At 48.6% G+C, this 27188-nt stretch overlaps 1 protein-coding gene across 1 annotated transcript in view; it reads left to right on the top strand.

Annotated features, from left to right (window-relative positions):
• LOC118771975 (SH3 and multiple ankyrin repeat domains protein 3-like) overlaps nt 1–23593 on the top strand; it is a 285841-nt gene extending 262248 nt beyond the window's left edge. Inside the window, 9 exon segments of the mRNA XM_036520181.1 lie at nt 994–1118; nt 3319–3454; nt 8139–8219; nt 9021–9044; nt 9343–9470; nt 9992–10091; nt 10403–11948; nt 11950–12807; nt 22158–23593. Of these exon segments, the coding sequence (XP_036376074.1) occupies nt 994–1118; nt 3319–3454; nt 8139–8219; nt 9021–9044; nt 9343–9470; nt 9992–10091; nt 10403–11948; nt 11950–12807; nt 22158–22710 (3551 nt within the window). The 3' untranslated portion in view covers nt 22711–23593.
• The last annotated feature ends 3595 nt before the right edge of the window (nt 23594–27188 follow it).

The following is a 27188-nucleotide window of genomic DNA, read 5'->3' as shown; positions in this document are numbered from 1 at the left end:
TATGCGGCTGTAACGTGTCCAGGATTAAATGGAGGGGGGCGCTTGATATACCTTACTCCTTCAGAAGGCTCCCTGGCTCAAGGTGATACTAATCCCATTTTCAGTATAAAACGGCGTTAAAAGAAAAACTGCCATGTGGCCAATGCCTCTTTCATGTTTGCTAATGTACTGAGGAGAAGCATTAAAAGGGTGTTTAACCTTCTTTATCACGGATAACTCCAAAAATCACATACCTTTGAGGGGGAAGGAATTTCGGATGCAGAATTTTACAGAGTGAAGGAACTTCACTGTCATTCTGCGTGGTATTAACAAGGACGTAGAATTTAGAATTCAAGGCAGATTTTCTTTCTCAGTAAAAAGGGGTCTTTTTCATGTGAACGTCAAATGTCAACCCAAAAGGACCCCCAATGCTACACAGTATTTAGGGTGCTGATGTTGCAATAGAGTCTATAACAGGTGTTTAAACGGTCAGGTGACCACTGGTGAGGCATACAGAATTGTGTGACCATGGGAATGCTGTGATTTACTGATAGAGCTACTGTGGTAGGTAGAGAGCAGTAGTAAAAGAATTTCTATTTAAAATCTATTTAATTTTATAGCAGTTATCAACATGTAAAGCTAGGTTGGTATCTTGGATTTCCTGTCATTAGTTATAAACTCATTTTGACTGCTTATATGCAAAACTGTGGCACTCACACTGATTGGCAGTTCTCAAATTTAGGTGGGGTGGTGTGTCAGGGTTTGGTAAATGAAGAGCTTGCCAACAGACCACTGCATTTGCTGATGAATGGAGTATGAATGGAGTGTGCCAAAACTTTGGAATTTTTTAACCTCTCTTTTTACAGGAAAAAGTGTGTTGAGTATAGGTCTGTAAGGTATTGGCCTTGCGGGTGCCATCCAGACAGGTGGTGCAGGCTGAAGAGTGAGACAGTGATGTGCGTTGTCACTGTGCGTGTCCCTTTTTAACATGTGATTGGTGTGTTCTGTTGCCAGCGGAGACGCCCATCGAGGAGTTCACGCCCACCCCGGCCTTCCCTGCGCTGCAATACCTGGAGTCTGTGGATGTGGAGGGCGTGGCCTGGAGGGCGGGACTCCGGACGGGAGACTTCCTCATCGAGGTAAAGACATTTCCTTTGTGTGCTGTTTCCACTGGAAGCTGTACGTTGACCGTTGTGTTCATTGCGTGAGAGTTTATGTAAAACTGCGTATTTTTCTGCTTCTGCTTATGAAGTAGTTTTTTAACTGTAAGTGTTACTGCACACGTCCCAACACAGGCTATCGTACTGCCACAGGCACAGCAAGCTCACAGTGGCTTCAGCTTGTAGAATGTCATCGTTTAAGGAGCTGCTGACTCAAAATAAGGAAACAGATTTGGTATTTTCAACATGCACAGCAAAATAAAGTTCAAGGACAGTAACAGTAGTGACTATTTCCCATTGGGCGACACCATATTGAAGCCAAACTACTTATTTTTCCCAAGAGTGCTTTTTAAGCTCAAAGACAGATCGATGTAAGGCACTGTGCTATCTGTCTCAGTGCCCTATATGTTCACCACTGGCTTCAGTCTGCTGATCAGCAGCACACAGGTGGTTAGCGTTCCCAACTGCAACTCGCTGTGTTACTCACCACCCACCCTACATCCGGGCCATTAAAGACCAGTCTGCACTAATGACTGCCGTAGTTAATACTGCGTTGTGTGTTTTCTGAGCTGTAGCTACACCGAGCGTGATTTATGTGTTGCCACCTGCTGGCGTGATCGGTTGAAATATTGATTAAAAGCCTGTCCCAGGCTGTGCTAATTACGGCCCGCCACGTGCTTCCTCCCACTCGGGGAGCCAATCAGAGACGAGGCACGGCCCGCTTAGAAGCCTCTCTCCTAGATCGGCCCTGTCGCACGCAAGACGAGTCACCTTACCTTTTTACCGGCCATCACCATGACAACGCTCTGCCAACCCCTGGAGATGGAACAGTAGGCTCTGCGGTGGCCCGTTCGGCTGCTGTTTGTTTGTTAAAAGCCAGAGCCAATGAGGGGTTTTCTCCCGACCGGTACTCTGCAGGGCTGTCTTGTTCATTAGCGTTGCAGTGTGTGTCTGTGTTAATAAGATGCAAATGTGCTCCAGATTCCACAGCTAAACCGAGTGATCTTGACTGCTGCCTCTCTGGTTCTTCTTGCCTGTTGGGATATCACTCTGAACTTGGGTGAAGTGACCTCGGAGCAGAAAGCCAAGATACTTCATCAGCCGCATAAAAATGCCAATTAAGAAAGAGCGGTCACAGCTCAGGCCTACACAGACTGCAGTTAATCAGTACACAAACAGCTTGGAGTAGACGACTATACACCTGATGACTCACAGAAGGCATTGTGACACATTCCTGTCATGTGGGTGACTGAGATGCACTTATAACAGATACTTTTTATAACAAATACCTTTACTGATGTGGAGAATTCCCATTGTCTAAGGATAATTTTAGATACTGAAAAGGCCTCTGGTAGCATTGTTTTTTGGAGTATGTAACCAGTGGGTGGCACATTTGCATGTCTCTCGATGGAGGGCATTTTTATCAGCAGTCTTACACACGGACAGATGGGACCATGAGACACAAAAGCTGTGAGAAAAGAGATATGACCCCAGGTGACCTAGCAGTGGTAGTGAGAATGTAGTGTATTGCGTTAATGCCCTACTATTAATTAAGACCACACTATCCATTACCACCTCCTCCCCCCAGGAGACGTGCATTTCTGGATTAAACGGAGGTAGAGAACACAGCCAAGCTCACAGTTAGCATAGTTGGCTACTTTTGATGAGACTCCATAGAGACTCTACTCTCTAACCCACCCCTGATGTCATTTCTGCTCCACAGACCTCAAGTACACAGCCCAATTAAATGGAGACGGACCTCAGGGCGTTTTTGTATAGTTCAGACTTAAAGGATCTCATCTCAGCCAAGTCTGAGACTTTCGGCATGCGGTAATGGCGGGTTCAGTCACGCCCGGTTAAGCTCCACAGCTCCTCTCGCATGTCTTTCTCTCTTTGTTGTCTCCGCTGAGAGGCTGAAACAAAGCTGCAGGTCTGACCTGATTGTGTAGAGCGTACCCCTTGGATCCACCCCTCTCCTTTTCATGCCATGTTCTAGCAACATGCTTTCTGACACGGTGAGAGCCAAGAGACACACTACAAATGTGTGTTTTCAGTGCGTTGAGAGAAAAGGTTCTGGTTTCTCTGTCCAGCCGCAGAGCTATTGGCCAGAAGCTGACATCGCTTGACCAATGCCCTCTTGCTCACATTCAGTGACCGTCCCTCTTTTTCCATTTCACAGGTGAATGGGGTCAACGTGGTGAAGGTGGGGCACAAGCAGGTGGTCTCCCTCATCCGACAAGGGGGCAACCATCTCCTGATGAAGGTGGTGTCTGTCACCCGCAAGCCCGAGTCGGAGGAGGTTGTCCGCAAGAAAGGTGAGCCTAACAGCACCATTCTAGGCCCGCGCAAGGGTGTGACCGGATCCATTTTTGATTGAATTTGATTGGCTGCAGATTATTATCCATAGGACAGTGCTACAGTCTGCTTCCCTTGTCCTTAGAGCTTGTATGGAAATTATTCACCATCGGTTTGTTGTATTGCTTAAACATTGTGAAAGTTGCGGAAGTTTGGTGCTTCCTCAGACGCCCTTGCCTTTGCTCTCTGTTTATATGTAACAAGTCAGAGGTCATTTAACTTGGTACATAAGCACTACTGCGCAGTGCTCTCGGTCAGCTAGGTTTCACTCGTTCTGTGTTTGATTACTTCACATATCCACTGTTTACCCTTCACACGCTTCCTGTAAGAAGTACATGCGAACCAGGTCGTCTGATTGCAAGAAGGGTGTTTCAGTGGGCATGCAGTAAGCCTCCTGTCCTCTGCTCTCCAAAACATTGTTCTTCTCCGATTTGCATCCCAGCTGCCATGTTTTGCAATCAGGGCTGATGTGCTTCCAGAGGAATATTTGCACTGCCTTGAATCACAGCGGATGCAAATAGTATGTGTCCTAAATTGTACCTTCCCCCTTTCTGTCTTGTGTTTGAATATGAGCTACAGAGGCTTGGTAGGGAAGGAGGCTGTAATCTCCTGTAGGTTATTTTATGTGACTATAATGGAAGGCTTCCTGTTGTTCTTTTTTTGTTCTGACACACAGTGCATTTTATGGGTAGAGGATATGTCTTTACAGCTTGTCTAACTGTTGATTTTACCCATTATTTCATGGAGACATTTTGCACCGGAATGTTCTGCCTGTCTCTTTATCACTGTCCTCCTGAGTATATCTTTAAACCTGATAGTGACTTTGTCCTTTGTCTGGGCTATCACCAGCTGGACTGGGGGTAGTGTCACAGTAGTCATTTGTCCAGCTGATTACCAGGGCTTCAGCATTCATCTCTCCAATAGAGCAGGTGCAGGGGTCACAGGTGCAGCCTCTTGCGAAAGCTCCCAGAGCTGCTCAGACTGCATTTCCCAGAACTTGGGTTTATCTGTAGGGCTGAGATGAGATTTTCTTTCCAGCCCCCCCCCCCCTTCCTCTCTCCCCTCCCCCCATCTCGCCACTCTGGCATCTCACAGCCCACACAAACGCATGAATATTTACCGACCGCCCGACTCCAGGCGCTCCGTTTCCACCTGCAGTCATACGAGACGACGAACACCCGGGCTCTGCTGAGCTTTCGAAAATGAAAAGCGCTGCAATTCGTCTCTGTTTATAAAGCTGTTAGAGATGCATGCGTTTTATCCTCAGATATTACTTTTGAAATGAGCATAAGCAGGTCTTCGATTCAGAGTAAGGATTTAATCTTTCTCTTTTATGATACACTGGAGTAATGATGTTCTGAATGCAATCTGCTGATGTAGCAGTGTCGGCAGAGTGTAATTTATATGGGAATCTAATCTGGACAGTTTATGGTTATCCAGACTTATTTTCAAAATTTCTCAGCAGGAGTTCCCCTGACCTGTCATGTCTTTCCTCAGAGTCAAGGTAGAAACTGGTTCAAATGCCCAGCAGTGGCATTCTTTCACTGTTCAACTGGTCAAACTCAGAGCTCCAAGAGGTCTGTGATGGGATGGTATTGTTTCTCACACAGCCAGTTTCTCTGACTTAGTTATTTCATGAACACTGAATCTGTAAATACAGACACATGTATTTTAATAACCAACGGACATCAGAGCCTCCCTCTCTTGTTCAAGTCTCCCATTCCCTACACATTCTTGTGCCCTTCGAACCCTGGCGTTTTCAGCTTGGGGTTAACTCAGCTGTGCAGAGCAAGGTGCAGCTGTAGGCGGTGGTGGGCCCCCTGCCCCCTCTCTGCAGGCGATTGCAAAACTTTCCCCAGTCAGTTAGTATCAAGCACAGTTTCAACACAGTCAAACCATAGTCAGCTGAAGAGAGAGAGCAACATTCATTAGAATGAAAGTCAGGGAACGCCAGAGTGAGAGTGGGAGAAGTTTTCAGCAAGCTGGGCAAGAAAAAAAAAAAAACATAGCATATCTTTGTGGGTGGAATACAAATTTCATAACTAGGCGGGAAAATGATCTGAAATCTGTTTGGAGAGTGAATCAGACTCCTTCCCCACTTCCCCCCCCAGCAGGAAAAGAAGCAGTGAGTAGGGGTGGCTCTTAGTCAGATTCAGAGGCAGGTTGGGCTGACCTAGTTCTGCAGCTACGGCTTGTCAGCGGCGGCAGATACCGGATCGCAGATAGCTGCTGGTGTCGGGCGTGCGTCTCCTTCACGCGCCTCCACGCCGCGGCTCGGAGGACAGGAGCACAGAAGGAGGCGCGCCAGGTGAACGCAGATCCAGCCGTTCCCAGGCGGGCAGCCGGCTGGGGGATTGCAGGGATGAGGGCTCTTAGCTCTGGGAGACGCCGGTCGCCAGGAGACGCCGGGAGCCAACAGTGTGGTCCTTGTTTTTCATCGCACTTTTTCGTAACAGTAATTGCATTGTTTCCCAATGCCTCGGTCTCTCGGTTCGTCTGTCTGGATCAGCGAGGGAACTAAATGCTTCTGAATGGTAGACAGCGAGGGAAAACAACTACTTGCCAAATACCTGCTTTTTTTTCCTGCTGCTAAAAAGCATAGGTGTCTTTTTTGCATCCCCTCCTTTGATTCTGCCACTGGATGCTAATGGTGGAGTATTTGTGTGGGGACCCTGTCGAAATAAGCTTTGATCTGCTAATGGAACGTGGCACCATTTGCTGCGGTCACGGGGACCGCTGGTGATTCCTAACCTCCCAGGCGTCTGCAAAACTGCACGCATTTCCACGGCGGAAGAAGAGGCAGAGCCTTTAAAATTGCAGTGTCTTATTTTATAAAAGGTGTGCAGCAGGAGTGTGAAGCAGCTGTCAGAGGCTGCTGTGAGCGTAGCAGGGCAGCTGCAGGGTGCCTGAGCCCCTGTGCTGGGCAGCGGGAGTATTCCTCCAGGAAGAGGGTGAAAATCTTGTCTAAAACAGACGCAGGTGTGGAAGGGGGGGACCGGTGGATCCCTCTTCAGGAGGCTACACCTGGGGTTATTCTTCCAGAGCTCAAAGCCAGGCAGTGCGGGGCAGACCGCCGACAGTGCAGGCAGAACCACAGAATCCACGAGACTGGAAGTCTGATTTCACCCAGAGGACACTAGTCTGTGCTGAAAGCCTCCTCGGGGTTTGACCCGCCCGGCAGAACTGGCAGACGTGGAGTTTGATGAGCTGTGGTGCCAGCCTGCTCGGTCAAACCCGCCGGAGCGATTCTCGGGAGCCCCAGTTTGGATTACCTCTGTCGGTCTTGCAGATGCGGGATTTGACTGGGAAAGCTGGCGTAGAAACCTTTGTGAATATTAGCATCTGGAAAGCCTGGCATTGTAGGCTACTACACCAGTGACACGATTTTGGACACACCGTTGTTGGAGTGGCATATTTTCCTGAAGGGATGCTCATAGCATTAACAATTTAAAACGATGTTAGTCATCACCGATCTTTGCTCAGTTATGTCGAAAAACGTCTGAATTGGGACTTAAACGCTCCCGTGTTGTAAAAGTCAGTGTGCCGCCTTGAAATTACACACAGCAGTGCGTATGTAAATCGTGTGCTCTCTCCACACACGCGTCTCCTTCTCTGGTCCTTGCGCTGGTACACCCACCACCCAGCAGAAGGAATGAAGGCTCTCCCAGCACTCAGTGCACTGCTTTAAACCCAGGCCTCCCTCCCACCCCGGTTACCATGGTTACCATAATGAATGCTTGAATCCAGCATTGCATTAGGGCCTGGGAAATTCTTTCTCTCTCTGTCTCTCTCAACCTCCCCTTTCTCTCTCCTTTGGTTGTAATTCATAGCAGGAGAACATGAATATTGTCAGTAATAATGACACTTAACTTAAGTTGATGGTAAAGACAGTGGCATTAGTGTTGATGTAGCTAAATCGCCGAGCTGATCGGTGCAAACTCTGCCGCATTCTTGTCCTGTTCTTTTTTTTTTCCCTTCGGCAAGGTCGTCAGTCCCAATGCGCCTTGTCAGACACTGGACAGAATAGCTGAAGCAGTAGAGAAACATTTCTCCTGGCAAGATGGAGCCACAGAAAGAGAGGCTGCTGTTTCTACGGCGCTTCTCTCATGAAGTGTAAATTAGCATGTTCTTTTACAGCTGACACCCTGAGCGGTGGCTGCAACCCAAGGCGGGAACATGACCAAGCTGAAACGCCTGGCACTCGGCCTGTTGTTCAGTGGTAGACTTTTAAAACAAGTGTGTGTTGGGTTATTGTCTTTGCATGCAGAAATCATGTACGTTTTGTAAAAGGAGGACAGTGCTTCTGTGTAGCAGTGTACTTTCATGGTACCCAGTCCGGTTGAAGCTGCATACAAATGGATGTGATAGCAGAGCCTCACTTTGTGGTCACAGCGACCACTTTATTGGCCTTGTAAGGGTCGCGCGGTGTTCTCCCGGTCGGCCGACGCCCTCAGAGAGCCATGAAAAAGTTTGCGTCCAACCGCAGCCTGAACAAGGTGCTGCAGCAGTGCGAGGCGTCCAGCTCGCCGGAGTACGACGAGATCAAGGCGGTGAAGAAGCGCTGGCCCCTGCGCATGGGCAGCGCCCGCAGGATCCTCTCCCGCCGGGCCAAAGTGTCCTCCTCACCCTCGCTTTTCTTCACAGCGCCCCCGCCCCCGAAGAGGGCCCCGAGCACCACGCTGACGCTGCGCTCCAAGTCCATGACGGCCGAGCTGGAGGAGCTGGGTGAGTGGCCTCCCTCCGACCTCTCGGCAGGGGGGAACCGTTAGGGGAACGACCGGAGGGGTCCTCGCGTGGGCAAACCCCATAGCTATGGGAAACAGGGGTGGGGGGGTGTCTGTGCTCTGCACTCAGGTATTGGGGTAAGTATGGGGAGACTTACCATCACTCTCCGTACTGCACTGTACCTTGTCCCTCACTAGTCTACACCAGTCTTCTTATAGGTACGAGGCTCTTCACTTTCAGATTGTAGTTACATTTGTTTTACGTACAATGTCATCTGCGATCCATAAATAGCTGAACCATTTCAGTTTACTTGAAGTTGAGGTCCTTTTACACAAACATGCTACTTTTGGAGGTCCTTGAAGGAATAAGGTAGACAAACATCAGAATCACTTGTAGACGCTGTAAGACGTTAAACATTCATCATGTTGTGTCAGATAAAAGAGACATTTTCTATTTTCGCAGTAAATGTGTTGAGATTAAGTCAACGTACTAATGCAGCACTTGAACTGCGAAGTTGAAGTGTTTACAAGTGGAGGAGTGCTCTGAAATTACAGCACTCGTATGGCTAACTTCCTTTTACTCTGACATTTATCTGAAAGGCAAGTCTATTAATATGGAAGGCACACAAAGAAGGTCCATTATTCTTTGTCACATGTTCAGTGTGATAGTGTTGTCCTGCATACCGCGTTCTGTACTTCAGAGAGACTTCATTTAGCTGTTCCACCATCTTGCTGTGTGACATGTGTCTGAATGTCCCAAACGTGCAATCCAAAAACGTTCTCCCTGTTTATTCCCCGCAAGCTTCCGCGAGGAGGAGAAGAGGGGGTGAGTTGTGTCGAGACGCTGTAATCATGGACAACACCTAGCGAGGAGCAGATTCTATTATGTAAAACCCGCTGATAATTTAAACGGCGTTGATTAGAGCTAAAGGATTTGCAAGTACAAACCTTTTAGCGAGTTTGACTTCTTTCTCGTCGGTGACGCGAGTTATTTGTGAGGGAGCGGGGAAGCGAGGGTTTGTCACGGTGGGTGCGGGGTTAGTGCTCAGCTGGTGACGCGGTCGGTGCGGAGCAGTCGGAAAAGCGGCCCGTTTGCTTTCTCTCTCTCTCCCGGGTGCGTACAGAGAGGCTGGACGAGATGCTGGCCTCCCAGGAGCCCGTGCTGCGGCCGCAGGTGGCGGAGGCCGACTACCGAGCCGCGACGGTCAAACAGCGGCCCACGAGCAGGAGAATCACACCAGCAGAGATCAGTGTAAGCCGCCGCGCTTCCAACCCGCACCGCGGCGTGCCAGATCCAATCACCACGTCCCACCAGATGGCACAGTGTGTCACTGAGTGACAGCCTACCATACTGTACCATATTGCATCAGGCTAGTCCACACTGAGACATTATCTCAAAGGCTCTACGGTCATCTACCACATTGTCCCACTCACACCATAAACTGTAAAATACCATACACATCTGCTGAATCATGGCACATCATTTGACACTTGTAACCTTGTTTACTGGTATAGGCTTACATGAAACCTGCTCCGTATACCATTATTGTATTATTCCTCCTCACCAGAAGAGGGGCATTCCTGTCAGTCGGGCTTAGGATCCATAACACAAGGTTATATCTCCGAGTTCTGCCTTAAAGCCATCACTAGTCCACAGTGTCAGAGGGATGGTCAATTTGTATGGTCCCATAATTTATGCTAAAGGTAATTATTTTTGGGCTCTTAATGTCTGTGCTCATCGTGATTTCTTTCTCTTGTTGGTGCTTGCTGCAGTCACTGTTCGAGCGTCAGGGAATGGCTATACACCCGCACCCAGGCATGGAGAAAGCTCACATGCAGCTGCCCAAAGGAATGTCAAGAACAAAGTCTTTTGGTAAGGAACATGCTGCACTTTGCTCCTATTCCTTTCTTACCCCCCACCCCCATTCCCTCTCTCTACCTCTGCTTAACAAGAATAGCAAGTCACACGAGAAAAACCACAGCTTTCCACTGATACCCAGTGAAGCATAAACTAGTATGCTCTAGAAGATGGTAAAGTGCTGTAATTGAAGCAGGCAATATAGGTCAAATCAGATACACTGCACTGCACATTTGAGTTGTATTGTGTGTTAGGTGAGGAGGTATTTTATATTCTGGTGCATTCGCTAATGGTTCTATTGTAATTCTTGCCTTATTGACTTGTAGGGGCAACTGAGGAGGACAGGTTGTCAGCTTTGGCAGGGGAAGCTCGCTTTCCGAGAAGCTCATCAATGACGGACAGCCTCAGAGACAGTCACAGCATCCCCCCTCCTCCCCAAACCGCTCCCCCTCCGCCCCCATCCCCGTACTACCTGGACACGGGTCCGCCCCCGGCCTTCTGCCCGCCCCCTCCCCCGGGGCGGGGCCACGATCAGAGCCGCTCCAGCTTCAAGCCCGGCGCCGAGGCCAAGGTGCACGGGCTGCCGCAGGCGGCGGGCGGGGCGGAGATGTACGAGCCGCAGCGGCCCTCGGCCCACGCCGAGCGGCAGAAGAAGGCCCGCTCCATGATCATCCTGCAGGACTCCTCCCACCTGCCCGTGGAGCCCACCGACATCCCACGCCCGGGGCCCGCCTCCACCCCGCCCGAGAAGATCAAGCGGAAAGGCAGGGTCATCGACAACCCCTACGCCAACGTGGGCCAGTTCAGCATCGGCCTCTACACGCCCACCAAGCCCCAGCGCAAGAAGAGCCCGCTGGTGAAGCAGCTGCAGGTGGAGGACGCCCAGGAGAGGGCGTCGCTGGCCCTGGCCTCCGCCCACTCCCGGGAGCACTCCCCGACCGGCCGCGTCCCCCACACCAGCAGGGCTGACTTCTACCAGCAGCAGCTGCTGCAGGAGCGGGCCAGGGGCCAGGCCGAGGGCCAGCAGGCCAAGGGCCCCTTCGCCGCCGCCATCGCGGGGGCCGTGAAGGACCGGGAGAGGCGGCTGCAGGAGCGGAGGAAATCCACAGTCTTCCTGTCGGTGGGCGCGGTGGAGGGCGGGGCGGCCGAGCCCGAGGCGCCCTCCCTCACGCAGTCGCGCTCCGTGGACGAGAGGCTGCTGAGCCGCGAGCTGAGCCAGCTGCCCCCGCCGGCGCTCGTGCTCAAGCCCTCCCCGGGCGCCACCACCTTCATCCACCCGCTGACCGGCAAGCCCCTCGACCCCAACTCCCCCCTGGCGCTCGCGCTGGCCGCGAGAGAGCGCGCCCTGACCTCGCAGAGCCAGTCGCCCGCCAGCAGCCCGGAGCCCAGGACTAAGCACGACAAGCCCCTGTTTGTGGAAACCCAGACCAAAGAGGGCGAGCGCTCGGAGGCGGAGGGCGGCCTGGCGTCCCCGCCCTTCTCCCTGGGGGCCAAAGCGGGCTACGGGCCCGGCGCGGGCGCGGCGGCGCCCCCCTCCAAAAGCCAGTGGGGGACCCCGACCACGCTTCGCAAGGAGATCGAGACCGCCGCCGACAAGAAGGAGGAGAGGAAGCAGGAGGACAAGAAGAGCATGATCATCAGCATCATGGACACGTCTCAGCAGAAGACGGCCGGCCTCATCATGGTCCACGCCACGAGCAACGGGCAGGCGGAGGAGCTGGGCCTGGAGGAGCCCGCCGCGTCCCCCCCCGGGGGCCTTGGCGGAGCCCGCCAAGCCCACCCTCGCCGAAATCAAGCGCGGACAATCGCCCGGCCCCGAGGCGCCCGCGGCCCAGCCGGCGCCGCCCAGCCCGTCGGCGGAGAAGACGCTGGCGCAGGGCAGTTCGGAGGAGGACGTGGAGCCCTACACCGTCACCCTGCCGCCCGCCCTCCTGTCCTCCAGCGACGAGGAGACGCGGGAGGAGCTGAAGAAGATCGGGGTGGTGCCGCCGCCGGACGAGTTCGCCAACGGCCTGCTGCCCCAGCCGGCCGACGCGGCCCCGGCCGCACAGGAAGAGAAGCCAGCCGCGCCCCCCGCCTCAACCCAAGCAGCAGCAGCGGCGGCAGCAACAGCAGCAGCAGCAGCGGCGGCAGCACACCCCTCTGCTGGTGGAACACCCTCAGGGAAGCCCTCAGACACCCACCCGGTGCCCGAGTCAGCGGCCGACTCCGGGGTGGAGGAGGTCGACACGCGCAGCTCCAGCGACCACCACCTGGAGACCACGAGCACCATCTCCACCGTCTCCAGCATGTCCACCCTGTCGTCGGAGAGCGGTGAGCCCACCGACACCTACACTTCCTACGCCGACGGGCAGACTTTTATACTCGACAAGCCGCCAGTGCCTCCAAAGCCAAAACTCAAGTCCCAGCTCAGCAAGGGGCCGGTGACCTTCAGGGACCCTCTATTGAAGCAGTCCTCGGATAGCGAGCTCCTCTCCCAGCAACACGCGGCTGCGCTGGCCGCCGCCGCCGGCGCCGGCCGACCCCGCTACCTCTTCCAGAGAAGGTCCAAGCTTTGGGGGGACCCCGTGGAGACGCGGCCGCCGCCGGGGCCCGAGGATGGCAAGCCCACTGTGATCGGGGAGCTGAGCTCCAGGCTCCAGCAGCTCAACAAGGACACGCGCTCCCTGGGGGAGGAGCCCATCGGAGCCTCACTCGACCCCGGGAGGAAGTCCCCCGTGGCGGGTGCCAGGTAAGAGGGCGCGGTCCGTCCCAAACCACACCCCTGCTCTGGGAAACCACATTCCTGTGGGAACTGTTCCGCTCAAGGAATCGACCACATTACAAATTTTACATTAGCTGTAGCCTACAGCTTTATTACATACACACCTACTTTGAATACACACGGTCCAAGTTAAACTTCAAATATTTTAATATATCGACACAGATTTCATGACAGACTACTTTCACTTATCATATTTTGTATTTTTCCATTATGTTACTGATTTGAAGTCAATAATCAGAGCTACATGGATTCATTTGGCTCAAGTCCTTTGAGGGGTATATGCATGAAACTGCCCAGTATCTCTCTATCTGAACTATTATTCACAGAAAACAGAATACAGAAATACAAATCCAGTTTCACAAAGACAGAAGGCTGACATTCATGATGTAAGCAACACTGATACTTATAATATGTCATGTAAAACTGAGTGTGTAAATCACCTGTGAAGGACATAACACTGGTATCGATGGCCAGCCAGTGTGCTGACGTGCATATCTGATGAGCAAATTGCAGTCAAAGCTACGGGCGCTCCACTTGCCACAGTCATGTTAGCCATCATTTGGACAAATATGCTTGTTCTTTACTTGGCAAACAGGTAGTTATTGATTGTAGGTGGAATCCTAGTACCATTTAGGTCATATTTAGATGGGGAAGATTCCCAAAATTGGACTACATTCTTCACCTGTTTAAGATTAGGCATGAGTAGGTGTCAGATTGTGATGGCAATGCTGTGGCTACGTCCTTTTATGCTTTCTCACATTAAAACCAGCGATTGGATTGCTCCACCCAGCGTCAGTCATATATAGTAAATGTCCAGGAAGTCTAGTATAGGCGTAGACATTTTTACACCACACAAAACAACAGTGTCTACATTACAGTAAAATGTTTGCATATACCCCCATATTACCTAAATTAAATATAAATTGCATACATGCATACATTTCTGGAAAAATGCTTACATTTCTTTGAAAAGTAATATTTTATGTTTACTGTTACATGTCCACATTGTTTTTCTAATTCAATAGAGATTCTGATACATACTTAGCCTTGTTTTTCCCTCTGGTGACCCTATTCTTTCCCCTCACTTAGAGAGCATGATCTGATTATTTTCTTTAAAGAAAGAAGGTTTTTACATCATCACAGTGTATGAATAGTTGAACTCTATTATAAATACTCTGTCATGTCGAATCAAAGTCTCACAAGAGCCCAGTGTATTTTCTGTTGTTATTATTATGATTCTTTGCCAAAGACCTTAATAAAGGCATGCATTTCCCAGGTCATTAATCAGGAGGGTAGAGAGCCGAGCACGCTCCCAGAGTAGGCTTTCAGGGACCTCCATTTCTGCGAGCTTTCAGCAGAGCATCACTCACCGTGCTGAGAGCCTATAATCTGAGGCAAACTTTGATCAGGAAATGTTTGGCCCTCTCTGATTTCAGCTGGTAATGAGACTGTTGGTCTGAGGCCCAGAGGCCTTTAGGGTGGGCCTTGTAAATGAGCCTGGAGAGGGGGCTGTATGCGAGAGCACTCCCCCTCTGAGACCACTCTGCTCTAGTTACTGAGTTATACACAGAGACATGGCGGATACAAATTAGGTGGTAGGTAATGGAAATGATAAGGGGGAGGATTGAAGGAGGATTCCTTTAGAAAACCTAACATCTAGAGTCCAATGTACAGACTACTCTCTCTCTCTCTCTCTCTCTCTCTCTCTCTCTCTCTCTCTCTCTCTCTCTCTCTTTCGCTCTCTTTCTTTCTACATGTCATACCAGCAAAGCTCGCCTTTTAAAACAGTGTCCCAGATCAGCAGTCTCTAATTCGGTGTATGAAATCTGGACACAGTGCTTTTTTAAAAATCAATATATAAAACAAAGTGAAGCATTAAAATAAACAATATTTATTGAAGTGCTGAGATTCTTTCCCTTAACTTCTGGCCCTGGGTAATTAGCTAATGTATGATTTGTTTTGCATCGTCAAAAAGTATGGAAATACAGCATTGTCTTCAGTCCGGCCGGCTGCAGTGGTAAGTACACCCTTTCAGCCCAGCGCGTTCGGCTGGGCCACTGAGATTACTGTAGTCACCCATCGTAGATCCTCCAGACGAACCTTGTTTGCTGTCCCCTTTTATTTCTCCACTCACTCGGCACTCGTGTGCCATTTCCTGAGGGCTATAAAACATGACAGGAAGTTTGAATGACGAGTTAAATTTTGGAGCAGGCAGAGAGAGTCATGTGTATGACCAGTTTTCTGAACACAAGGAGGGAAGTTCTTTGATTCAGTGAGCAGCATTTAATAAAAGAAAATGTTGGAATGTTTTCTGGTGAGTAAAGCCAGCAATGTTTTCTCCTTTATTTTCTGAAAGTACAATTAAGTCCTTTATATTCCTACAGATGTGACAAGGAAAACGAAGACAGTAAACCTTAGGTTTTTAGCTTCTAGGGTAAACACGAACTCATTTTTTTAAATACACTTACCAACTAATCCCTTTTGTAATGGAATAACCTATTTTGTTTATTTGGTTTTGGTTATCGCAGAGTCAACTGTTACCTTGTCTGCATGTTGTGTGCTCTGAAAGAGTAGCACGCTATTAGCAGCTCCTTCCATTTCCTTATAGTGTCACATCCCTTATCTGCAAATCTGCAACCTCCTGTTGAGGCCTGACCTCATTTCCTGTTTCCTACACATCTTTACGGAGTCATCACGATGGCCAGGCAACAAATTGAGTTTAGATTTAAACTCCATTTGTTACCTCTGAACTATTTATTTGGGAAAACAGAAGCATTTGACAAAGGAAACACATACTTTACACAGACGTGGCCTTGTAACTGCAGAAATATTTGGGATCATCGTAGGCCTAGTCAGTCACTGAAGTGCCATCACACTTTCAGTACATATGACATATTGCAAAGAATAATATAGGGTTACTTAGTTCACATCTTCATAATGTTGGGGCCCTGTAATAATATACAGAAGAAGAAACGGTGGTGCCAGTAGCCCCATCCGGTCAGGCAAAGGCAGAAGTGCATTCTAAAGATGGAGGCAGTCACTTTCCTTTGAGCATGTTTGTCCAAAAAGGGGTCTGCTTTGCAAACAAGGTAACAGGGGGCTCGGACTCATTAATCCACGAGCATGCACCACCTCATCGCTGCCCATCTGACGCCACGAACCATCCGCCCCTCTCACACTACCTCCTCCAGCTGCTCTGACACTCACATCACTCCGCTGTAATGGTGTGCAAACAGCGACGTTCGTCCTCTCGCACTTTACTCTACACTTTACTTTACCTACCGGACCCCACACACTGGGAGCGAGTAATCTCATTGATTTACTTTGAAAGATGGCGTGTGTTCCAGAAGTATCACATAAAGATGCAGGGCGTAGATATACGTCATACACTCGTCTATGTGAACAGTAGACAAGCGTATCTTTTGGGGGGAGGGGGGCACTGGAATAAGCTGTGGGGAGGGTTCTTGTACCAAGTGCTTGAAAGTTTGGCCCTGTGTAATGTGTATTCCTTTGTGTGTGCCTTCCCTGTTGTGTTGAATTACACATAGAGACAATGATAGTGTGTAGTAATGTAGAGTGTAGCTGAGTAGAGAGGCGGTAGCATAGCGGTGGGGCAGAAGGCTGTTAATGTGTGTGTTTCTCCACCGAGCAGGAGACACAGTTACCTCCATGCAGGCCTCACCTCTCTGTTACCCACACTGCTCAGCCCCATCCAGGAGAGGTACCCCTCCTCCGGAGACGACAAGGTGCTCACAGGACAGGGCGTTATCACACACACATGCATTCACACACACGTACATGCGCATTCACACACACACACACACACACACACACACACACACACACACACACACACACACACACACAAACACACACACACACACACACACACACACACACACACACACACACACACACAAACACACATATATGCAAACACACACACATTCATACTTGCACACACATACACATATACATGTTTACATTTATACACACACACACACACACACACACAAAAACCCAAAAACCCGCACTTACATGTAGACATGCAAGTATTCGCACAGACAAACACACACATTCACACACACACACACACACACACACACAAACACACATATATGCAAACACACACACATTCATACTTGCACACACATACACATATACATGTTCACATTTATACACACACACACACACACACACACACAAAAACCCGCACTTACATGTAGACATGCAAGTATTCGCACAGACAAACACACACATTCACACGCACCCACACACACAAACACACACACACTCTCCCTTCCACACACATGCATTCACACACACACGCTCACACACATATGCACACATTCACGCACGCACACGCTTTCACATGCTATATACACATGCACCCACACACACAAATACACACACTCTCTCTCTCTCTCACACACACACCTGCCACCACAGCTGACCTTGAAAAGGATACTCCGGGACAAAAGCAGACAGCCCGAGGAGCTGGATCTTCTTTCATGGTGGAGGTGTTCATTACAGTGCAGGGTGTTTTAGGACTCCTCTCCAACACTGTTCCACACACACTATGTACTAGATATGGCTACTGAAGGAGGTCTCTGGTCAAAAAATAAAATGTGTTGTGTAAGAAGCTCTTCCCTGCAGAACCGAGCATCCAAAACACTGTTCTGTGAGCTGGGTACCCTGCCACCCTCCTCCAACCCTTACAGCACAACAGAGATAAATAAAACCCTGAAATGGGCTGAGAAGCAAAGCTTTCCCTGTCAACAAGTCACCCTCCATTGAAAAAGACTTGTGAGCGTCATTTCCATAGGTTCATGTTAATTGTTTAGCTGTTCACTCAGAATGCTGGCAGTGTTTACTGCATAAGTCTCAAGCTTTCTCGAGAAAAAAAATGTCTTCTTCATCAGGGTTAAGTATTTTTTAACTCTGAAAAACCCTGACTGGTAGTGAGGCCAGCTTGTGTCATTGAGGTAAGTTGGGTTCCAGGCTGACAGAACTCACCACTGAATGCTTAAAGGCAGCCTGTATGTAATTGATCTGTAATGTAAGACAGCACATTTTATTTTCTGCTAGAGATTTCATGAAAGGTATATTACATATATGTTGAAAATAAATTTAACTCTCATTGCTGTAGATACGTTATGACACGATGGCAGTGTTGATACATGTAAATGTCCATTAAATTACAGCTTTCCAACTGTACACTCAACTGAATATATACGGCTACTCTCAGAAAGTCATGGCATTTATGTCCTGTATTTCAAGTTCCAGAGACACCGTATAGCAAAACTCTGAGCCTGGTTACCTTGTTATTACATCAGTCGAGCACTTGTGTAATCCATTCTGCTCAACCAGGTAACAAAAAATGTGGGTGCTCCCTCAAAATGTTCTTACATGACAGTTCAAAGCCCACTAGAAAAACTGAGATTTTTGTGACAGAATTCTTTGAAGTCCTGGAGATGACTATAAATGGGGAACTCACACTTCATATATTTAGCGTAAATCCAGGAGTATAACATCCACTGTCCTCAAACCAGCCCCAATTCAGGCTGCAAAGGAGGATTCTCAATTCACTGTATCCGCACCGAATATTTCCCACTCGCACCCCAGAACCAACCGAACTGCTCGTCTCCTGTGTGGTTTCATTGGTGGGCAGTCACATGACTGTCCACGTACGTTTCCTTCAGTGTGGTCCACGTCATCCATCACCACCCCACTCAGTCCTATACAGAACCCTGCACTCATTTCAGCACCGTCATACGAACCAATCGGTAGTCCAAAATCCAGGAATTTGCACACCATTACACTGTCACTCAGGCGTCTTGTGGTGTTGGTGAGCCTCTGTGTTCGCACTCTGTTCCATTTTAAGCACATTAAAAAGACCCGCCACAGCTTGGCTACTCTGTTAATTGTTGTTCATGCATAAATCCCGCCAGCAGTTTTTTGCAGTGTCCTGTTCCAGTTCATCCTTAACCAGGCTGTCTCATAGCTTTGGCTGTTATTGAGAGTTGTGATTTGTGCTTTTCTTTGGTGTATTTCTTTTTTTTTTTTTTTACGTTCTCTGTTTTTGTTTTACCAAAGTTATTGTGCTGAGGGCGCCACCTGTTCCCAGACCTGATATACAACAGTGCTTTGCACTTGGACTGAATACAACATGGAAAATTGTGGCATCAATATTTTAATAAAACATATTCCAATTAGAGGATTATATCAAGTAATAACCAGATGCCACTTTGGCACAATTTAGATATACTTCAATACAAAGCTCTGTTTAATTCAGAACCATCATCTACTTTTGTAATTCAGTAGAATCTATTGCATCAGTCTCCAAATGTAGTGCCAATGAGAAGCTCCTGGCCGGTAGTATCATTAATCAGTATCACGTTAGCATTATGTATTACCAGTAAAAAAGAAATTCACATATTCGCATAAAGATGGTCTGAAAAGAGTAAGGGAACACTTGTCATCCTTTTTTTTTTATTTAAATTCATTTTGTTGATTTATTTGTTATATTTATTTATTTGTTTTGATTTTGTTTGACTGTGTTTAAGATATGAACTGTGTGCTCATTTGCGTTCTCTCATGGACTGATGCTAACATTCTCTCTCATTGCCTCTCTCTCTGCTCACTCTGCATGCCTGCGCTGCTCTATCTAGAACTGAGTCTGGCCCCAGGAGGGTAGGAGAACTGTGTAAGTGCGCATGGACATCTCATTCCAGTCTTCACTGTTGCCCCTCTTAGTCCCCCCCCCGGCCCTTCCTACCCCAAAACCCCGACCTTCCCCCCCTACCCCACACCCTCTGCCCCCCATTCCCTCCGCTGAGAGCCACGTTCTTTGTTTTGGTCCCTCTCCCTCCTCGTTACGATGCTCTCGCTTGTCATGTTGGCCGCTCTCCAGCTCAGAGCACCCAGCCTTCAGGAATGTGGGGAATGGGTTTGATTCGCTGCGATTCCCAAAGCCAAGCGGCACACACTCTGAGGAAGCGCACCGCTCTGCGGAAGCCGCAGTTAAGGGCGGGAGAGTCGTGCCTCTCAGACCTAACCGGGAAAAGAGAGCGGGGCTCTCTGAAGGCATGAGGGAAGGGTGAGATTTATCTCTCAGCTAAATAAGCGATGAACTCATTTTCTGCAACATGAACGCTGGGACGCCCAACAAGCTGCCATCTTCGTGTTGTTTCATATTTATTTTATCTTCATTTTTTTTCACGGAGGGTGGAGGTTATTGATAAAATTTTCACTTCTTGCATGTCTCGTCGTTTTTTTTTCTGCACTAAAATTTCTGCCATGATCGAGCTGTAGATTTATTTTTGTACAAAGACATGGCTAGATTTTGACCAAACAGTTCTGTTGTGTTTTCTCTGAAGCCCCATCAGAAAGTTCTGTTCCCATAGACCTGCCTCAGATGTACTGTACTGTGTTTGATAAAACCACTTTTTCTTATAGGTTGGTAGTCTCAATTTCAGGCTTGCAGACATTTTGAGGCTTTTGACATTCCTGCACAAACATTGAACAGATTGAAACATTTCAAACAGCACTGATTTATTTTGGAGGAGCAGAGATTTGATTGAGGGCTGATGTAGCCATTTTAATTAGATATGCTATTCAGTTACAGAATCACAGTTTCCTCTATTTTATTATACATGTTCCCCCACCTTTTCTGCAAATAGCCTGATTCCCAGTCATGTACACTTTGAAACTGGGAAGCCATACTCCAGGGTGGCTTTGTTTAAGTTTCTGGTGCTCAGTCAGTGGGTGTCAGTATCATCAGCCATGTTGAGGGAAAGCCATTCCTGTTCATTTCTGTTCTGTCTTATCCAGGACACCATTCAGGAGATATGACCATGAGATAATAAGACTGATCAGTGGCTCATTTAATCATTCATTAACATTCATAAGGATGTACAGGATTATCTGGAACCTCTAATGCCACTGCGTCGATGGCCATCGGCATTAGTGGTAATAAAGGCCTATGTGTGTTTATAATAGCTTGATGATTAGATGTAGTTCTGTGAATGCTAATGAATGTTTAGGAGATCTGTCTTAAATCTTATGGCATTTATTAAGTCTTCAGAAGACCCCATAAGTAAGCTGTACCTTTACTTTATATTTACATTTTTAGTTTCAATGGATTTCTAATGTGCATGCCTATCTTTCACATGCTACAGCAGAAAAGGGTAAAGAAGGTTACAAGCAAAAAACAGGGAATTATTGAATTGATATTTAATAAACATGGTTGCTGAAGCCCTGGAAATGTGTCCATTTTCCAGAGAGTGTCCAGAGAGATTGTATTTATTGTGTATTGTGGCCTTCCCGTGCCATAGTGTCTGACTGTCCAGAGTGTTCAGCCTAAGTGTAGGTTTGTAGAAAAATCTATTAAAATATCAAGCTGTTCTTGCACTGCAGGAAACCCCTCTCTTTCCCCCCAAATTTCTCATCCTCATCTGGGGGAACAGAGAGAGCTTGGATATGTAGTGTTTAATAGGCAGGATCACAGGATAGGAAAAGGCCCTGAGTACAGTCAGGCAGGTGACGGTCTTATTTGGGTGTGTTAAGGGGGTGTGAGCGACCAGGCCTGGGCAGGAGGTGAACAGGGTGCTGGTGTAGATGAGCAGGGCTCAGGGAATGAACTCCAGCTGGAGTCTCTCGAGTCCAGAGAAAGACTGATGAGCAGCACTTTAGGTGATTGCTTTCGCAGAGGAGCCAGGAGCAGGCCCTGCTATTGCATTAGATTATGCATAACATACAGTACATGTGGCACGTGCTCCACTCAAATCAATGGGCACAGGGGGAAAATCGATGTCCATTTCCATCTGGGCTTCCCTCTCCCGGCCCCAGCTCCCAAAAATAGAGCCTTTTCTTCTGATCAGCCTCGTCGGTAATCTTATCTGTTCCTTCTATTCACGTTATGGTCAAATGCATTAATGATAGCTCTCACCCGGCGCATCATTAATGGGTTTGCCATGTCTTTGCAAAGTCTCCCAGTGGTGGCAGGGCGGAGCTCCAGAGCGTTAGTGCCTCGTCTCCATGGCGGTGGTGGCGGCGGGGTTGCGGTGGTTTTTAGAGGAGAGCGCCGCCGATGCTCAGGCTTATTTATCTGGCTGATTTGGACCGGTCCCACTCGCTCGCCATTTTTGTGCCTAACCAGCTTTCCGCCTGGCCTCTCCCGCCACAAGGCATGCTGCAACAGCCCCTAAAGATCACGTGGCACTTTGCGGGGGTGTGGTGGACCGCCTCCCTCCCCCCCCCATCGCCCCTGTCAGTAACTTCACTCTCCCCCCCTCTCTGTCTCCCCCCCCCTCCAGACTTTTCAGTAGTTTAGGAGAGCTCCACACCATATCCCAGAGGAGCTACGGAGCCACGTACACCATCCGACCGGGCAGCCGGTACCCTGTGACCCGCCGGACGCCCAGCCCGGGGAAGGGCTCCCCGGACAGGACGGACCCGCTGGGGCCCGTGCGGGGCTTCGGCCTGGCCACCTCCCCCACCGCCCCGCCCACCATCCTCAAGTCGTCCAGCCTGAGCATCCCGCACGAGCCCAAGGAGGTGCGCTTCGTCATGCGCAGCGCCAGCGCCCGCAGCCGCTCGCCCTCGCCGTCGCCCTCGCCCGCCCTCTCCCCGCTGCTCACGCTGCGGCCCTTCCACCAGAAGCCCCTGCACATGTGGAACAAGTACGACGTGGGCGACTGGCTGGAGAGCATCAACCTGGGCGAGCACCGCGACCGCTTCCAGGACCACGAGATCGAGGGCGCCCACCTGCCGGCGCTCACCAAGGACGACTTCGCCGAGCTGGGGGTGACGCGCGTGGGCCACCGCATGAACATCGAGCGAGCCCTGAAGCAGCTGCTGGAGAGCTGACCCCCGCACCAGCCCCTCCCGGCCCGACCACCTCTCCCTCCTGGCCTTCTCTTTTCATTTGCGATTTCTGAAATTAAATTATTATACCTATACTCTGCTCACTGCATTGCACTGAATGGAAGATTAACAGAAGAGTGAAACCCCGCCCCCGCCCCAGCCCCTCCTCCCTTTCCGTTGGCCCTGCCCCCTGACCCCCCGACCCCTCCCCTGTGACGCGGCGGGCAGCCAGTCCGCCTGTTTGAAGTGACGCCCCTACTTTGCAAAAGTGAATGTTGCATGAATCCACAAACCTCCCATTTGTGAATGCTTGATGGTTCACCCCCACCCCCACCCCCTTCGCCCCACTCCCCAAATCCCACAACCCCCCCACCACACTCTCCCCTCTGCTCTCATCTCTCATACTCTCGGCCTCTGAAAGATTTCCAGCTTGAATAGAAGAAGAACAGTGTTTGAAAAGGAAAACTCAGTTGCCTTTCAAAATATTTTCAAAGATCAAAAACAATGAACGGAACACAGAAAAAAAAGACTTTTTTTTTCCTCAGTGAGGGAATTTCACACGCCTCACTCCTTTGGATTTTTTTGATACAGCGTTTTACATTGATCCTGGGGGAGTAAGACCAGAGTGTTGCATTAAAAACCGAGTTTGTTGTTCTCAGATCATTTTACTGACTGTGGTATCTACTATTTTAGGAGAATGTTTAACCGACACTAGTGGCTTTTTTCATAATCAAGATTTTGCTTTGGGAAGACTTGTTTTCCAAAGGGAATATTACATAGGTAAGACATACATATTTAGATGACAGCTTTAAAAAAAGAAAGAAAAAAAGAAATGATTAAAGAATCACCTGTCTCCTACCACATAACTGAGGGTATAGAAGAAAAGTTTAAAATTTATTCCACTTTCCAATATTTTACTTGTGTTTTTACCAATTATATATATTTGAAAGGAAAAAGTATATATATATATAAATATATGAATATAAAAATTTGTTATAATTTTACTAAAGCTATATATGGTATTCTATAAAAACACTGTTGAAAATCAATCTTCCTTATGGTGACCTTTTTTTAACGTAGCGTGGGAAGAAGTTGCGTCACTTTGTCACTCCTGGTTTGAGGGTTTTTCCTGGCGTTTCGGCAGCACGTCTGTTAGAATGCGGTCTTCCCGTGTGCATTGGCGGTGTCCCACGACGGAGCAAGTGTTCGCCCCCGCACCCCTCGGCAGCGCCAGGAACCACACGGCCGACTGCGAAGTGGCCTTCACTGCCCGAGCGGGACCCCCGCTCCAGCCCCCGCGTAGTTTCGAGATCTCCCCCTCACCCCCCGGGCCAAGCCGCCCGCCACACCCCCACTGGTTTCTTTAGCGTCCTGTGATTGGTCAGTTTGGGCTGGGTAACCGTTCCTCTAGCTGCTCTTCGAGTCCCTGCTTCTCCCACCGTGCTGGAGCTTGTGGAGATCACCCCTGTCCCATGTCAGTTTGTTGCACCCCTCCCCAAACGCAGGTTGGTGATGTTTGTCTGGCACTCCTTCACAGCCCTTCATCCCGGTTGGCTTAACTGTGCGTGAGGTGTGTGAGCCTGCCTTAGTTATGTCCCGCCGTTTACCACAGCACTGACCCTTACCAAATTCTGCCCCCCCCCCAGCTTCATCCACACACACACACCGCAAGCAGCTGTAGTGTCAGAGGCAGGCTGGCAGTGCAGGGCCCCTTTCACCATGAGTGACACATCAGCACTGCGCACGCAGAGTCCTCTCCCCTGACTGAAACCCCTCCCTCCGGCACAGAACACTTCTCTCCTCCCGCAGGGCGACTCCGGCCTTCAGCGCAGGCAATAAAGGGGAGAGGGGGGTGAGGGGGCGTCCCCCTGCTCCCCCCCCCCCCACCCCAACACGGCCCGCACCTGCAGAGAGACACCAAATGCCAGGCCGTCCCGAAATGACAGCGCCGCTCTGAAAAGAACAGGAACGAAGAACTGAGAAAAGCGAAAGCGTCAATATGAAATCTACAATTGTAAACTCCTGATATCAAGGGCCACTTTGCGGGCAACAGGCCGAGTCCAGACAGAGTGGTTCGGATGATTTCAGACTCCTGTGTTGTCCGCTGGCTAATTTGGAATTTTTAATTTTTTCCTTTCTCATTGGTGGGTTTTGTAGCTTGTGGAGTATGATGCTTAGAGAACATTTTTGTATTCATTCCCGAAGTCTGAATGAAATTACAGTTATTTAAAAGAAAAAATGGAGGTCCTCTGAAAACTTTACACATGTAAATATGGACAAATTATAAATGTTTGCTTTTTATATTAATCTGAAGCAATGTACATAGAATAATTTTCATATAAATTTTTAAAATAACAAAAAATATAGATATAGATATGATATATATATATATATATATATGAATGTTTGGCATATATGCATAGTTACTCACCTGTAAAAAGGGTGAGATTTTATTCTTTCAAGTAACTATGATCTAGGGTATAATTTGCACAAAATAAGGTGCTAACACAAAGCCATCCATCGTCAGAGAGCCACTCCATGGATCCACTCCAGTCCACCTAGCAAACGCATCACTGCCCTCTCCAAATGCGCTTTGGTTCGCTCGCTGCATTTACCGGTCGGTACCGCCTTCAGCACAGGCCTAGACGATAGCCGCAGGATGTTACGGTCCTCAAGGTCATCCCAGGACAGGCTCTTGTAGATTCCATTCAATCCATCCAGCTTCAGGCCCTGTAGTTTGGCCTTACTCGTCCTTAGCGGCAGAACCCCCCAGCGTTTGGAGATGGGTCCCAGGACGGTCCCGCCGGGACCACCTCTGTGATACCCTGCTTTATCCAGCTCCGGGCTGGGTCTCCCATCGCACAGGGCCCTGGAGTGTTTTGTAAGGCCCCCCCGTGTGGAGGTGAACAGAATGGCAGCTGTCTCGTCCCGCAGAGGGAATTGTGAAGGCCACAGCGAGCTGAGGTTCATCACATGGAGGGATGTGTATGTGAACCTCTGCCAATAGAAGAGTTGGATAAACAGCATCTCGAAACACATCAGTCCAGGTGACAAGAACCTAATCCTAACAAAATAGAAAATAATGTCATTCAAACAGCAGACAAGCTTTCCATGCACATATGACAGCTTTCCTTCACTAAGGAGCCAGAATAATCAACAATATTACTACTTTTCTATAATGTATGGAAAAAAGATAAAACAATGATAATAATAGTATCGAATCTTTCATCTGAGCCAATATGAACTGCTCTCCATCTTAATATTAACATGTCACGGGCGGATTATTCTGTGGTAGAATTTTTCAAACCGAAAGCAGAGATCAAAGCTAAAACCCAGTCCTTTTGCCTCTGAAATTCCACCTTTGACCTTTGCAAGTGTACTGTGGTGAACCTGAGAGATTCTCTCAGGACTACCGGCCCACCCAGAATGCCATCACGTGGGGCAGATTGAGAGTTGTGTTCATTGTCAGACAGCGGTTGGGGCGGGGGGGGGGGGGGGGGGGGGGGGGGGGATAAAACACCGATTTAAGTATTAAGAATTCACTACAATGTGCTTTTGACAAACCGTGTCAGTTTCATTTGAGTGAGAATGCACTGGCAGTTTCTCTGACAGTTTTTGTTTGACTTCTCTTTATTATTTATTTTGGAGGTGAGATATGTTATGGGGTGATAATTGTTAAATTAAATGTGCCAAAAAAAAATATTTAACATTTAATTGTACTAGTCCTGACTTTAGAAATACTTTTCCTCTAATAATTTTTTGAGCTGTTAAACTCAGTACTATGGTGCCACCTCCTGGAAATCTTGAGTACTACTGACATCTGGTGAGATCTTAACTGTATGTATCACATCTTTTTTGGTGGAAATACAGACATTTTCATGTTTTGTAAAGGAATATACATATATAGATAAATGACCTGCTTTATTGGATTTTCATGAATATATTATCGATATTTTGAGACAGTATCAAAGTACCTTTTGTTTGAAGTACGGTGGTTTAATGGATTGTTTGACTGCATCCAAGACTCAAAAGTGAATTTTCCCTAAACCTCCGCCAGCCCTCACTGACCTAGCCCTCATCCTTATGAAGTGAAATGCAGTTGAGATTTTCTTTGGGTTTTGAGGGTTATGGGGTTAACGGAAGCGAATTATTTACTTGCTGTTTGTAAGTGACCATAGAGTATTATATACTAATGAATCCATATGAGAAAGATCTTTAATAAACACATCATTCGCATTAATTTGTTCTGTAGGGTCTACATCATCAATCTTGTTTTTAAAAACGACTAAAGCACAAAGCAAATGGCAACGCTCCCAGAGTTCCGAATCCCCTTCCTGGATTTGGCGAGGACTTTTCGACGGGGATCCCGGTCACGGGAATTCGATTTCTGCGGTCAGCCGTTGATCGTAGGCGACTCCTTCTTTGCACTGTGAGTTAAGATGGTGGACTTGCCGAGTTGGACTTGCACCTCGGACAAGAGC

The sequence above is a fragment of the Megalops cyprinoides genome, chromosome 25 (genome assembly GCF_013368585.1).
Source record: "Megalops cyprinoides isolate fMegCyp1 chromosome 25, fMegCyp1.pri, whole genome shotgun sequence".
Taxonomy (NCBI): domain Eukaryota; kingdom Metazoa; phylum Chordata; class Actinopteri; order Elopiformes; family Megalopidae; genus Megalops; species Megalops cyprinoides.
The sequence above is the reverse complement of the archived record's forward strand: the minus strand, read 5'-3'. Positions and strand labels throughout refer to the sequence as shown.